Source organism: Staurois parvus, unplaced genomic scaffold (assembly GCF_062004578.1).
Source record: "Staurois parvus isolate SC_StPar_1 unplaced genomic scaffold, SC_StPar_1.0 ptg000425l, whole genome shotgun sequence".
Taxonomy (NCBI): domain Eukaryota; kingdom Metazoa; phylum Chordata; class Amphibia; order Anura; family Ranidae; genus Staurois; species Staurois parvus.
The window spans coordinates 787,079-802,032 of NW_028318221.1; the positions used below are offsets into that span (position 1 = coordinate 787,079).

The window sequence follows — 14,954 nt, forward strand, 5'->3', positions numbered from 1 at the left end:
GAATCACTCAATTCTCAGGAAAATATTATGCAATCACCCTTTTTACTTTTCAGTTCTAAAGCATCAGATTACATCTTCTAATTAGTCTGTAGGTAAAAGAGTGCTTACACAACTTTGTGAGCTGTTGCACCAAGCTGATTGACATGAATCATGGCTCCAACAAGAGAGATGTCAGTTGAAACAAAGGGAGAGGATTATAAAACTTCTTCAAAAAGATTGTGTGGGTAAATCATCACAGAATGTTGCAAAAGATGTTAGTTGTTGTTCCCTGTCAGTTTTGTCTTAAATCTGGACCAAGTACAAATTAAATGGGAAGGTTGTAAAAGGGTAGTGTACTGGTAGACCAAGGAAGACATCAAAGCATCAAGATAGAAAACTGTGCCTTGAAAAAAGAAAATGCCAACAAAAAAAAATGGGTAGAAACGGTAGGCTGTGACCGAAGTGTAAGATATCATAAGAAATGGTATGTACATACAAAAAAGCCAAACAAAAACTATCAACACCTAAAAAGAAAAACCAAGATTACAGTGGGCTAAAGAAAAGCAATCATGGACTGTGGATGACTGGATGAAAGTGATATTCAGTGATGAATCACGAGCCTGCATTGGGCAGGGTAATGATGCTGGAACTTTTGTTGATATGGGGTTGCATGTCAGGTAAAGGTACGGGGGAGATAACAGTCATGAAATCTTCAATAAATGCACAAGTTTATATTGAGATTTTGGACACTTCTTATTCCATCAATTGAAAGGATGTTTGGTGATATCATTTTTCACAATGATAATGCATCTTGCCATAGGGCATATCCATGAAAATTTTCCTTTTTAAGAAAGACATATGGGGGTTTATTTACTAAAGCTGGAGAGTCCAAAATCAGACTCCCTTCTGCATAGAAACCAATCAGCTTCTAACCTCAGCTTGTTCAATGAAGCTTTGGCAATGAAACCTGGAAGCTGATTGGTTTCTATGCAGAAGTGAGTCTGATTTTGGACTCTCCAGCTTTAGTAAATAAACCCCATAATGTCAATGGCATGGCCTGCAAATAGTCCTGACCTCAATCCAATTGAAAATCTATGGTGGAAATTAAAGAAAATGGACCATGACAAGGTTCCAACATGCAAAGCTGGCCTTTCAACTGCAATAGGAGAAAGTTGGCGCCGGATTGATGAATAATACTGTTTGTCGATAAATCCGTGCCTCAGAGAATTCAAGCTGTTATAAAAGCCAGAGGTGGTGCAACAAAGTACTAGTGGTGTACTGTAGTGGTTGTTTTTTTTATGATGCCATAATATTTTCCTCAGAATTGAGTGATTCCATATTTATTTTCCTCTGCTTGTTCTTCAAAAACAGTTGCAACTGACTACAGTTTTCTTTCTTTTTTATTTTAAGTGTTTCTAAAAGCCAGAAGGTTGGAATGTTATAGATTTGAGGCCTTTTAAGTGATTCATTTTTTTTCTACACAAACAATTGAATGAACATTTTCCAAGATTGGGATTTCCATACGTTTTTCCAGGGGTTGTACATTCTGTTCACTCAATCTGTTGTAATTCCAAGCCAGCTTACTCGCACTCCAAATTGTTTATCAAATGCAACACTAACACTTTCACTGATGTTTAATGCGTTTTATATATTCGCTAATGTATTAAATCATACATAAAATCTTACGTTAATTTTGTCTGCTTGCACTCCTGTAAGTCATGTCATATGGTGTCTTTTGTTTAGCTAATTTTAGATACTGGATTCACAGAAATTTTTAAAATTTTTATACAAATTAAAAATTGTGAAAACCCAGTTTCTAATCCTTTAAATTGAAAAACAAAAATTAATACAGTTTTTCTTTCTTTTCTTTCTCGTAGAAGGAATATACAGAGTGACTTGATCTTAAATTTTTTTATTTTTTCCCTGTCCAGGCTTAAAGTGTGGTGGCTCTCTGTTCCGCCATGAAATCGGATATGTTTTGGGTCAAATGCAGCATGAAGCAGCAGTCCCAGGGCTTGCGGCAGCATTGGATCTGATGGAAGAGAATCCTATGGTGCGCCATGAGTGTGCTGAAGCTTTGGGCTCTATTGCCCGAGAAGACTGTTTAAATGCACTTAGGGAGCATATGGATGATGTGGAGCAAGTGGTGAGAGAGAGCTGTGAGGTGGCTTTGGATATGTACAACTACGAGAACAGCGGGGACTTTCAGTATGCATACAGTGTGAACCAAATCCAGGAGCTGACTTAAGTTAAAGTTTTTTACTCCTTTTTTTTTTTCTTAAAGGTGCATTGCTGCTTTGTCATATTTATTTCATGAAATTTCACAGCTGTCTGTCCGTGAAAAAAGAATACTGGCAGGATACATTATTGCACAGAGAGCTTGCAAACCTCATTCCCAGCGTATCTTTGACCTTAACATAGTTTATCCTATGTGTTGCATTTTCTTTCTTGTCCACTGAAGAACAATGGACTCAGACATCTGGGTTATATTGCCGTCTACAGGAGGATTTGGACACTAAAAAATAACAGTCTGGTATTACCTCTCCCGCTCCCACCTTTCTTAGGAATAAGAACTAGCCATTTATTTATTTTTTTCTTCAAACAAGACTGCACTATTTGCTACTTGAGCTAGTCTATTTGTGCAGAACCAGCATATCATGAGCAAAAGCATTGCAGAACCTGTCTGAAATGTGACCTCTGAGCACTGGGCTCTGCCTTGTGGTGCTTTCTGACCTGTTAGCTGCAGAACACTTTCTAGATCTAGAGCACCATCACTTCCCTTTTTTTACTTTTGATTTCCACAGAAAGGGTTAAAATGTTGAGGAATTGCGTGCAGCTTTAATAGGTGCAGTGTAGCATACCTTCTGTTCCCGCCATTCAGCATAGGGTAGCACCTTGCTGCCACTATAATCACAAGAGTGCTGTTCCATCTAGGTTAGTCCTTGCTGCCGTGACGTCATCACCCCTGGCTGTTTTAAACGCCTGCTTTTAGAAACCAGTTTGCTAGTTCCTTGGTATTCTGAGGTTGTCCCTGCCACGCAGTGCAATACATAGGATCCAATACACAACAGTTCTGTGGCAGCCTGCTGTGCTCCCTCTCAAGGACATGGAATGTTGTCTCCTGCTAGGGTTCTCTACATTCTTCAGTCTTCATTATCTGCCATGTGTGGTCCCAACCTTGAATTTATCCCATGAGGATTTTACTGCAGTTAAGCAGCATTGTAAAGACCAAATTGCAACTTTGAGTGTTGACTATCTGCAGAGGCTATAAGTGTACCTCAACACGACACCTTCCAGAATCCTTCTCTAACCTGCCAGCAGCTTTAGCAGCCTCTGAGCTTTCTGCTGCAGAGGCTCTATCTGCCAAAGAGTGTTTAAAAATCCTTGCCTGATGATATTGCTTCGGAGGATTCACATGTATCTGCGAAAGCTCCAAGGTTTAGAGAGGCTATTTAATCTCTGATGCAGTGTGTGTCACTTTAAAAGTGCAGACAGTTTTTTTTTGTTTTTTTTTTAGTGGTGTAACAAGTCTGGGACCTCTTAGGGGCCCTAAGACTTCAAAAACTGTTCCCATGCTCATGTTACTTCAATACCTCTTTATAAAAGCTCTGGTCATTCTTGTAGAGGATGTGCCAGTGTTTTAGGAACCCGTATGTTTGGAAGTTTTTTTTCAAAATCCTGGTTTTCTCTGGCAGGCTCTGCTTTGCAGCCTGCCAAAGCTGTGTTGGTAGGTTGTCAAACATTAGAGAATTGACTGAACTCATAAAATTAATCCATGTTCTTTTCATGTTGATTCCTCTATTCATAACACCCTTAAAGTTTTACCAAACCCAGTACCCTGAATTCACTATATCTGGTCGCCAACAATACACAGAATATGAAAATACAATTGTTTCAGTAAATATAAACTGCTAAATACTTTTTTTCATTAGCAGTTAGAGCAGTCTTGCGACTTCTATCCGTGTCCAGCAGTGCAATTGTTGAAGCTTGTAGGTGGAGTTTTCATTCTGCTCTAGGAGGATAAATGACCCCTGACCTCTGTCTGGACAGTGCTGATTGGCCCTGTACAGATCACATGCACTCTCCCAAGAAAAAAAAAACCTCTAGCAATACACACCAAATTGAGCATGTGTAGAATGACTCCACACTCAGGAAATAAGAGGGGGGCACTGGAAAAAGGGGAGAAGTCAGGATCAAACACCATTTTACACAATGCAGAGGATTAACTTCTTAAATTCCACAGTGAGTATAACATGCATGATTTAATGCATATACGGACTGATTTTACTGTTGTGGGTTTAGTAACACTTCAAGTGTGCATGCCCTGCACTACTGCATTGGCAGGTTAGTGAATGTCTTCTGTCTTATTTCCAGAGTGAGTCTATTGGTGGACCTGCAGAAAACCCTTGGTTGAAATGTCAGGTCTGAAGAGCACAAAAAAAAGCAAATTTTTCACCCTTCAAGAGTCAATGTCTCATTAGGGATGTTGTGGGTAAGAGCTCCACCACATCAGTAGGAGCCCTTGGCCTCAGGGTGGGAAGACCCACTTTGCCTGTCACTGCAAAGGGGAACCAGCTTCCCCTGCACCACTTTTTATGGTTCAAACAAATTATTATTCACGCCTCGGGGCTTAAAGTGATACTAAACCTAAAAATGTTTTTTACCTTAATGTATTGCGTGCATTAAGGTAAAAAAAACGGTTTCAGTTTCCCTGTGCTCCCCCTTCTCTGAAGGGAAGAGGGGAGAAGAAATCAGTGCTGTGCATAGCTGCATCTCTTCTCCCCTGGCTTCTTCCTCACACAGGGACTCGAACAGCAGTAGGCGCCATTGGCTTCTGCTGCTGTCAATCAGGTTCAGTGAGGAGGAAGTGTCGGGGGGCGCAAGTCCTGCTGTATGGTTTATGGAATGAGCATGCACCGTGTACCCACTAGCAAGTGATTTTCTATGGGGACATACAAGAGGAGGAGTCAAGATCGCTGGCGAGGGAGGGGGCCTGAGAAGAGGAGGATTGGGGTCGCTCTCTGCAATGACATTGCACAGAGCAGGTGAATATAACATGTTGATTATTTAAATTATTTAAAAAAATTCAGACTTTATTAATGCTTTAAAGCTGAATTTGAGCAATTATATATTTTGCATATTTGTAATTATGCATATGTGGTAACAAAACTGCCTCTGTAGAAGCTGCCTTGATTGCAGTGATAACAGCAGTCTGCTGGGTGCCACATCAAGTGGCTGCCCGTCTGCCTAGTAATCACAGGGTTTACTCTCTAAATGTGGCCTCCATTCAGAGAATGTCTTTTTTTTTTTTTTTTTTTTTTTTTTTTTCTCTCAAGGTGCAGAGGAAGGTGTAGTGGTGATGTAATTTTCATTGTGTCCAATAAGGGAACAACTTGCATTCATTGAGAAAAATGCAAGGCATTTGAATGTTGTCTGTGCTGAGCGAGCAATCCCCTGCGAACCGTGTGTGGAGTGGAAGCCATTCATATCTCACTATATGTGGCATAGACTACTACAATGCTACAGAATAGGATACTACATCAACCCAAAGAATTACACCAGGCTGGTCCCTTTTTTTGTTTTTTTTTCGTCCGTGTCAAAATTCTGCTGTCTGCCCGCAGTATAACCTAGATGTCTCTGAAACCTGCATACCTCCATGGAACTCTTAAGAAAAGGATTTTCCGGTTAGCACAAAAATCCTATTTTTGGTATAACCAAAAGGCAAAAAAGTGTTACTAAGTCAAAACAATTTTTATTTATTTTGAACAAAGCTGTAAGGGGTTAGAACATCTGTCAGGTTTTTATTGCTTGTCTTGGTGACTATTGTAACAGGTATTACAGGTGAGGGAAAAATAAAACATTTTAGTTATCGCACAGGAATAGAGGGGAAATCTTTCAGCAGAGACATTTATTCAGGTGACAACTGTTCAAGAAGGGGTTTCCCTTACTTTAGAAATTTCCCCTCATTTCCTGTTTTGTCTATGGGACAGGAAGTGATGGTAATTCATATAAATGGGACACATATGGTTGGAAAAAACCTGACTGATTTTAAACATTCCCTACGTCATCCAAAATAAGAAAAACATGTTTCACCTTAGATATGCTGTAGAGCTAATTTAGGACAAGATGCACTTCTTGTATATTAGATGTATATAAATATGAAATTTTAATTCAAGACCACATGTCTGTTAAATTTTAAGCTGGCTATCAACTCTTACAAAAGTATATAAACTAATGAAATTAAACTTTGCAACATCAGAAAAATGTTTCTATGTAGTGATTTGTAATGATGATTTGTTTGAGGTCAAAAGTGCTGTTAAGTCTGGACCAGATCAAAGAATGGAGCCTTTTTTTTTTCCTATATGGAGTGGCAGTTAATTGAAACCTGTCAGGGCTTATTTCATCGGCCTTTAAGGGAGATTTCTCTTTGTTACTTGTCCTGGAGACAAAACTAAGAGCAAATCTTTTCATAGTGAGGGCAGTTCCTTCTTAGGCGTCATTAACGCTATGTCAAACCTGGGTGTGTATATGTGTGTATATGTATGTATGTGTGTGTATGTATGTGTATATATATATATATATGCATGTAGAGGCAGTACAGTGGCTAAATGGTTAGCACTAGGGTCATTGGTTCGAGACCAAACCATGGCACTGTTTGCATGTTCTCCCTGTGCTTGTGTGCATTTCTTCGGAGTAATCCAGTTTCCCACACTCTGGTAGGTTAATTGGCTTCTGTCTAAATTGTCCCTAGTATGTGAATGTACAATAATACATATCAAAAAATTAAAGGAACACTTTCTAATCAGAGTATATCATCAAGTCAATTAAACTCCTGGGATCTTGATCTGGTCAGTTAAGTGGCAGAGGGGGTTGTTAATCAGTTTCAGCTGCTTTGGTGTTAATGAAATTAACAGGTGCACTAGATGGGCAACAATGAGATGACCCCCAAAACAGAAATGGTTTTACAGGTGGAGGCCACTGACTATTTTTTTTCTTCCTTACTCATCATTTCTGACCATTTTCACTAGTTTTGCATTTGGCTAGGGTCAGTGTCATTACTGGTAACATGAGGTGATACCTGCACCCTACAGAGGTTGCACAGGCAGTCCAACTCCTCCAGGATGGCACATCAATATGTGCTATTGCCAGAAGGTTTGCTGTATCTCCCAGCAGTGTCTTAAGAGCATGGAAGTGGTTCCAGGAGACAGGCATTGACTCTAGGGCAGGGCTGTAGAAGGTCCTTAACCCATCAGCAGGACCGGTATCTGCTCCTTTTGTGCAAGGAAGAACAGGATGAGCACTACCAGAGACCTCCAGCAGGCCACTGGTGTGAATGTCTCTGACCAAACAAACAGACTTCATGAGGGTGGCCTGAGGGCCCGATGTCCTCTAGTGGCCCTGCCATTGAACACCAGAATTGGCACATCTGCCACTGGCGCCCTGTGCTTTTCACAGATGAGCGCAGGTTCACCCAGAGCACATGTGACAAGCTTGAAAGGGTCTGCAGAAGCCATGGAAAACATGCTGCCTGTAACATCGTTCAGCATGACCGTTTTGGTGGTGGGTCAGTGATGGTCTGGGGAAGCATATCTATGGAGGGATGCACAGACCTCTACAGGCTAGACAATAGCTCCCTGACTGCTATTCGGTATCGAGATGAAATCCTTGGACCCATTGTCAGACCCTACACTGGTGCAGTGGGTCCTAGGTCCCTCCTGGTGCATGACTATGCCTGTCTTCATGTGGCGAGAGTATGCAGGCAGTTTCTGGAGGATGAAGGAATTGATACCATTGAATTGCCCCCACGCCTAAATCCAATAGAATACATCTGGGATATCATGTTTTGGTCCATCTGACGCCGCCAGGTTGCACCTCAGACTGGCCAGGAGCTTAGTGATGCTCTGGTCCAGCTCTGGGAGGAAATACCCCAGGTCACCATACGTCGTCACATTAAGAGCATGCCCCAGTGTTGTCAGGCATGCATACAAGCACATGGGAGCCATACAAACTACTGAATACCATATTGAGTTGCTGCAATGAAATTTCAGCAAAATGGACTATCCTGCTGCATAATTTTTTCACTTTGATTTTCAGGGCATCCTTACATTTCTAACACATTACCCAGTCCTGATGTGTTGTCAAAGTGTTCCTTTAATTTTTTTTTTGAGGTGTGTGTGCGCTGTGTAAATTGATGGTGCTATAGAAGTACCTGTAATAAATACATTTTTTTCAATGTTGCTATTTACACTGTGTTTTATCTTCATTTAGGGCATTTAGAGAAAAAATAATTGTTTACGCCCACTTAGAAGTGCATGGTGAATATGTCCTAACACAACTACACTCAGTTAAAACTTCTTTAAAGCTGGAACATCTGAACACAGAAAAAGTGATCTGAGAAGCTTATTTTTGTTAATACTAGAGCAGTGGAGATGTGTTCTCTGGAGAGACGAATTATGCTTCTCTGGCAATCTGATGGTTGTGTCTGCAGTTGCCAGGAGAACGGTACATGCCTGACTGCATTATTCCACGTGTAAAGTTTTGTTTGGGATTATGGTGTGGGGCTGTTTTTCAGAAATTGGGCTTGGTAAAGGGAACTCTTAAGGCGTCACCATACCAAGGCATTTTGGACAATTTCATGCTCCTAACTTTGTGGGAACAGTTTGGGGATGGCCCCTTTCTGTGACTGACCACCAGTGCACAAAGCAAGGTCCATAAAGACATGGATGAGCGAGTTTCGATTGGAGGAACTTGACTGGCCTTCACTGGCCTTCACTGGCCTGACCTCAACCTGATGGAACACCTTTGAATGAATTAGAGCGGAGATTGCGAGCCAGGCCTTCTCATCCGACAGCAGTGCATGACCTCACAAATGTGCTTCTGGAAGAATGGTCAAACATTCCTAAACCTTGTGTAGAGCCTATCCAGAAGAGTTGAAGATGTTATAGCTGTAAAGGGTGGACCAACACAATATTGAACCCTCTGGACTAATATTGAGATTCCATTAAAGTTCATATGCGTGTAAAGGCAGGTGTCCCAATACTTTTGGCAACATAGTGTACATTTAAATTCCATCAAGGCAGACAAACACAAATCCAATTTGTTTTGGTTTTTTGCAAACATTAGATGCCAAATAAGATTTCTTGAAAAGCAGCAAAAATTTGTAAAATGTGCAGGTTTGTACCAGTTTCTCCTCACTTCCTATCTACACTTGAGGGCAATTACTTTGTAGGTGATTGGAAAATTTCCCTACTGCGGGTAAGTCTGTATTCACACTGGCAATTAGGGCAGGTGTGAATAGTAGCCGCAGGAATATACGATTCCTGCTAAGGCCTCTCGGCAGCTAAAGTTTGGCTGCCAGCCCCGTTCACTATGACAGGATGCTAGCGGCCACAGCTGTTTGGGGCTCTCTGCATAGCCAGCGATTGCCTGTGGTGATAGCTTCTGGACACACTTAGTCAAGCTGTGCCCAGGGGAGGAGGTTCAGCTTTATAATCACTTTAACATTGGAGACCCTGAAGAAGAAGAAAAAAAAAACTGCAATATTTAACTTTATGAAGTAGCACACACTAGTGCAGCAGCACCATCACACTCCATCAACAAAGTCCTCTTTCACGCAAACTTTGAGATCGTTTCTCACATAGACAGATACCACTACCTTTTCCTTTTACCCTCTTTCTCTGAATGAGAGCATAGCCGGGAATTTAATAGCCTGGTTATTTGAAGAATTAAGCCAGAAATTATACAGATTTTATGGTTGGGGGGAGGGGGGGGAGTCCTTCAATCTGTATATTTTTGTAGGTGATCTATACCGCAATAAAAGTTTTTTTTATTGCTCTGTTTACCACCTGCAAATTTTTTTGAACAAATCTATTGAGCGTAATTGTGGTAATTCAGAAATTAAAGAATATCTTGAAACTTGAGGATTTCATCTCGGTAGCCAAAAAAACACAAAACAAAACATATATACAAATTTGGATTAAGGATCTATGAAATAAACCTATACTTGTATGTTAAATAAGTGTAGATCAATAACACCACATACGATAAAGAAACCATAATATATAGGCAGATACAACATCATAAACCTGTGTTCCATCTGTCAACATGTTTCTTGGGCTTACCCTGCTTCTTCAGGATGAGGGAACCTCAACAGTTAGTTGCTCTGTTATACAAGAATCCTTGCAGTATGCTTGTATACAATGATATAACCAATCTCCATTATAATCAAAACTGCTAATTAGTTGGAAACCAAGTTCATATATGGTACAGGTGCACCTCTCTTTCCCCACCCCAACTTCTTTTAGCACCTGGTTTACCAAGAAGAGGGATCTCTGAACAAGAACCCAGCATTGGGGGCCTGTTGTCCTCTCAGCCTGATGGAAAAGGAATTCAATACCAATTAAATCCTGCTTGTCTTCATTCACCAAAGCATCCAACTCCTATTTTGCTTGGCAGACTTTTGGCATTGGTGAACAAACACTTTTAAAACATTGTTGCACTTTGCACTGGTGCTTTGCATATATTTTTTTTGTACAAATAGTACTGTGTAATTGACAATATTTTTAACATTGGAATCTCCTTTACCCCTGTCATAGTCCCCACCCCATTGTTCTCCATTCTACCCTCCATTAGTGTCTGACTTGTCTGCTCCATTATATTCTAATCTCCCCTCCCCCAATCCTAATTTAAATACTCCTCCAGCCTTCTCTTAAACCTATCCCCCTGACTCGGCAAGACCCACCTCTATTTAGGTGTAAACGATATTTAGCATACAGGTTGAACCCAAATGGTCTACACTGGGGTTGTTCTTTACTCCTTCATGAATATACCCCATTTCCACACCCTACACTGAGTACCCCATGAGAGAATACCCTCATCGATTGCACTGGTGGAAACTAGGCTCAAGGAAGCTGCAACAAAAGTTCAGGAAAACATTCACTCTGCCAAAGGCTTGGAAAACAAACCTCTCAGTGATGATGCTTCCCTTGCATCAGAGTAGGACCCTATTTTAACATCTGATTCTAGCTCAGGCAGTATTTTTCTGCAACCATGTCGCACTTTCTTGGACCACTGTTGGCTTTAATCACTTGAGCCCCCCGGCCAATTCTGACATTCCTCTGCAACGTGTATAAAGCAGCATTTTTTTTTCCTAAAAAAAATTGTATAGTGCCCCAAACATATATATTTTTAAGCAAATGCTCTAGAAAATAAAATGGTGGGTGTTGCAAATTTTATGTCTCGCTGTATTTGTGCAGCAGTTTTTCAAATGCAATTTTTTTTTTGGGGGGGGGGGGGGGATAATGTGTTCAAGTAAGGGGCCAATCAAAGCCCCCTTTTACCATGTGACCAGCTGTGTCCAATCACAGTGTAAATAGGAAATGCCGGTTATCAGCAGTCCTCTCCTCTGAGTGCCAAATATGCAGCTGAGTGTGGCATTTCTCAGGGGGACATCTACACTGATCATCAGGACACTACTCATCAGTGTAGCCCCATCAGTACTGGCTATTAGTGCCTCCTCAGTGATGCCTGTCAGTGCTGCCCATCGGTGAAGGAGAAGAATCACTTATTTACAAAACTTTAGAACAGAATTTTTTTTTTTTTTTTTTGGTGGTTCAGCAAAATTAAAAACCCCAGTGGTGATTAAATACCGCCAAAAGAAAGCTCTATTTGTCTAAAAAAAAAAAAAAAATTATAAAAATTTTGTTTGGGTACAGTGTTGCATGACCAGACAATTGTTATTCAAAGTGCGACAGCGCTGAAAGCTGAAAATCGTCTGGGCAGGAAGGGAATAGGAGTGCCAAGTAGGCAAGTGGTTAATTACATTTAGTGCACATAAACACAATATAATACCCAATTTTGGGGTAAAATATAAAAGATGTTACGCTGAGTACATAGATACCAAACCTGTAATGCTTTAAAATTGCACACGTGCAATGGTGACAAGCTACTGTACATTAAATTAGCCTTAGGTGACTCTTTAAAAGTATTTACGGCTATGGCTTTAGATTTATACAGGAGGTCTGGTGCTATAATTATTAGTCTTGCTCTGACATTCGTGGTGACACCTCATATGTGGGATGTGATCTCTATTTATGCATGCGTGCGGGACCACCATGTGTGTTTGCCTTTGCACAGGGGCATGGGAGCACTTTAAAAGTTCTTATCTTTATTAATTTTATATTTTTTGTTACACTAAACCTTTACTTTTTTATAATTTTTATTGCTATTACAAGGGATGAACAACATCCCTCTTTATGGAGAGATCTGGTATCTGTGAGACCCCAGATCTCTCCTTTGGCCCCCAAAGCAGCAGATAAAACCAAGATCAGTTTGATCTGCTGCTACACAAGCTGGCAATGGCTTGTAAACAAAGGAACTAAAAACGTAAGTCATGAAATCCTTGTTGCTTTGGTTTCTGACGTCACACAAGCTTACCAGGCTCTCCAATTGCTTGGGAGAGCATGGGAAAGATGGAGGAGGGTGGGACTCTTTTCTGTTGCCTTTAAAAGTAATATAGCGGCTTGTTAGCTGCAGTGATGACCAAGATATCACCCTTCCAATACATTGAGGTACCAGTTCATCGTTGGTCATCAATTGGTTAACACAGCTTTCACTTTCCAAAGCACAAAGTGCTAAGCACCTCCTCCACTGCCACCATCTCTTCCAGAGTTGGAAAGTGAAATGCCTCCTTTAGAGGATGCAGACATTAAGGGTAAGGGGATCCAAAGGCACGTGCTTTTGCTGTGTACAAAAGCCTCGGCATTGTCCTACATCCATTCTCTGTCTTGCCATGCCCCCTTGGGTACTAAGAGATCTGGTTCTCAAAAGACAATCCCCATTCATGAACACATAGAATAGGCAATTTTATGATGATTGAGTTGAACTGTAAAAGATTCCCCCCCCCCCCCCCCCGAGAATCATTGCTGGAAAAAAAAAAGTTCACTAAAACGTGGTCTGTTCCAGTAGTACACACTGCAGTATTAATCTTAGACACACTTCTTATGGTGCCTATAAAAGACATTCCTTCATTCAAAGATTCTGCTGATAGAAAATTTGAAACACTTTTAAAAAATCACTTTAATTACATGGCGGACGTCAGAGGAAAAATATTTATTTCACAATGGAAGGTTTCTAAACTGCTTTCCTTGGGTATTTCTATCTCCTCAAGTACTCAGCCTTCATTTGGATAATAAACTTTTATATTTCAATGGTTTTTATTAATTTTAAACAGTATAAAACAGAGGCAACAAAACACGCCCGCGCAGGGGCTATCAATTGCACCGATAAAAAAAAAGGGGCATAATAGAGAAAACAGTGCTCAAACTCCCAACAAGGCAAAAGGTACGCCCACGCAGGGGCTAGCAATGGCACATAAGTTTGGATAATAAACTTTTAAAGGGTCTGTTCTCCAACCTTTCCATTTCCTATGAAGCCAGTTGCTAGACTGTAGAAACATGGATAAGGAAACATTGCCCTCTGTTTACTTTCACTTTTTACTGCTATACTTGATGTTGTGTTGCACTGTCCTCCAGATAGCAAGAGGAGAGCTATAGCCAAGAAAGCATATGAACTGGAGAATGCTGAGAGACATGGGAGTTGTAGTTCAGGACAGTAGCCAAATAATTGGGCAAATTAACTTTACACTACTGCTCCCAAGAGACACTGTGAAGTAGGAGGAGTGGGGAGATGGCTTTTATCGAACTGCCCAGGAAACGTCTTCCTCTTGGGGCCAAGGGAAGCAATAAGCACACATCTGACCAGACTGCTGAGAGGCCAGACCAGTGGAGACACCCGAGGCAGCATAGCATAGACTGCATCTCCACTATTGCTACAGGGAGACCAGAGCAATCCTCTACCTCCCACCACTGAATTTCTGGAGGCATTCGGTGGAGAAACTGTGGGGGCCCCCCTTTCTACAATGAGAGTTCACAGCTGCACCACTGGGACTGGTGAGAGGGCACTGTCCATTGTTCAGACTGCTAGCAGGGACAGAGTTACTGAAGGCAGAGTATAAAGTATACTTCACCTTTACCACACCTATACTTCATACTGATTTACTAAAACTTGTTAAGTGCACCAATGCATCTTAAAGGGCCCCATCGATAGCCAGCAGAAGAGCAACATAAAGGCCTGCCATCCTGTAAAACCATCCTGCAAGTCCCCTTTGTTTCCTTCTCCCTTTTCTGTAATTTCTGTGGACAGTGCACATCCAGTAGGTCTACGCTTAGCATACAGTATTTGCCATCAACGCACTTTGGCAGAATAGTTCTTGTTTTCAGTAACTCAAGCTTTATCACTGATCACTACTGCACAATAGGTGACTGTGGTACTGTTTATGCTGATCTGGATGCCAAATCTCATCGCATGATTAGTCCTTCTCAATAATCACTCTATGCTAAATTGTGTTATTACCATTTTTAATCCATTTCTATGCTTGCCTTGTTACCAACCATATTGGGTTACAATATATTAAGTTTGCCTTTAATAACTGGTTCAGTACCTGTTTTCTTTGACATTATTATTGTATTACTACTGGTTATTAAGTATTACATTCAGTGATTTTCTGTGATATTGCATGCTTTGTACACTAAAACTAGTGTGTTAGAAGGGCTGAAGTTTCTCAAGGAGGTCGGTGCAAGGAACAGAGGACCCATCTTAACCAGCAGCTCCTACAGGGTGGTGCTACACCTAGAATACTTAGCCCTCTTTCTGGACACAGCCCAGGCCAAAGTGTTTCTTCCAGATCACAAACTTTCATGCTCAGATATAAAGATCAAAGAGACATTGCTGAGATTCTCTGAGGGTTCTGAACCTTGTGGTAGCTTCATTGGAGGTCATACCCTTTTGCTCAATTCCATTCACTGTCTCTCCAATGCAACATCGTATGCACACTCCTTCTCTCAACATCCCTATGCACCTCTCCAGCCAAGCAAGAAACTCCCTAGCTTGATGGATTTCCAATCCAGCCTTGACAC

The 14,954-nt window shown here is 41.0% G+C and overlaps 1 protein-coding gene across 2 annotated transcripts in view; it reads left to right on the forward strand.

Annotated features, from left to right (window-relative positions):
• Positions 1 to 14,954, forward strand: part of DOHH (deoxyhypusine hydroxylase) — an 87,006-nt gene that overhangs the window by 13,212 nt on the left and 58,840 nt on the right. The window contains exon 4 of one of the 2 annotated variants that reach the window (XM_089687408.1): positions 1,911 to 6,243. In XM_089687408.1, the coding sequence (XP_089543534.1) occupies positions 1,911 to 2,227 (317 nt within the window). In that variant the 3' untranslated portion in view covers positions 2,228 to 6,243. Of the gene's footprint in view, positions 1 to 1,910; positions 6,244 to 14,954 lie in introns of those variants that run through there. The other variant, XM_089687407.1, reaches the window with a different exon arrangement.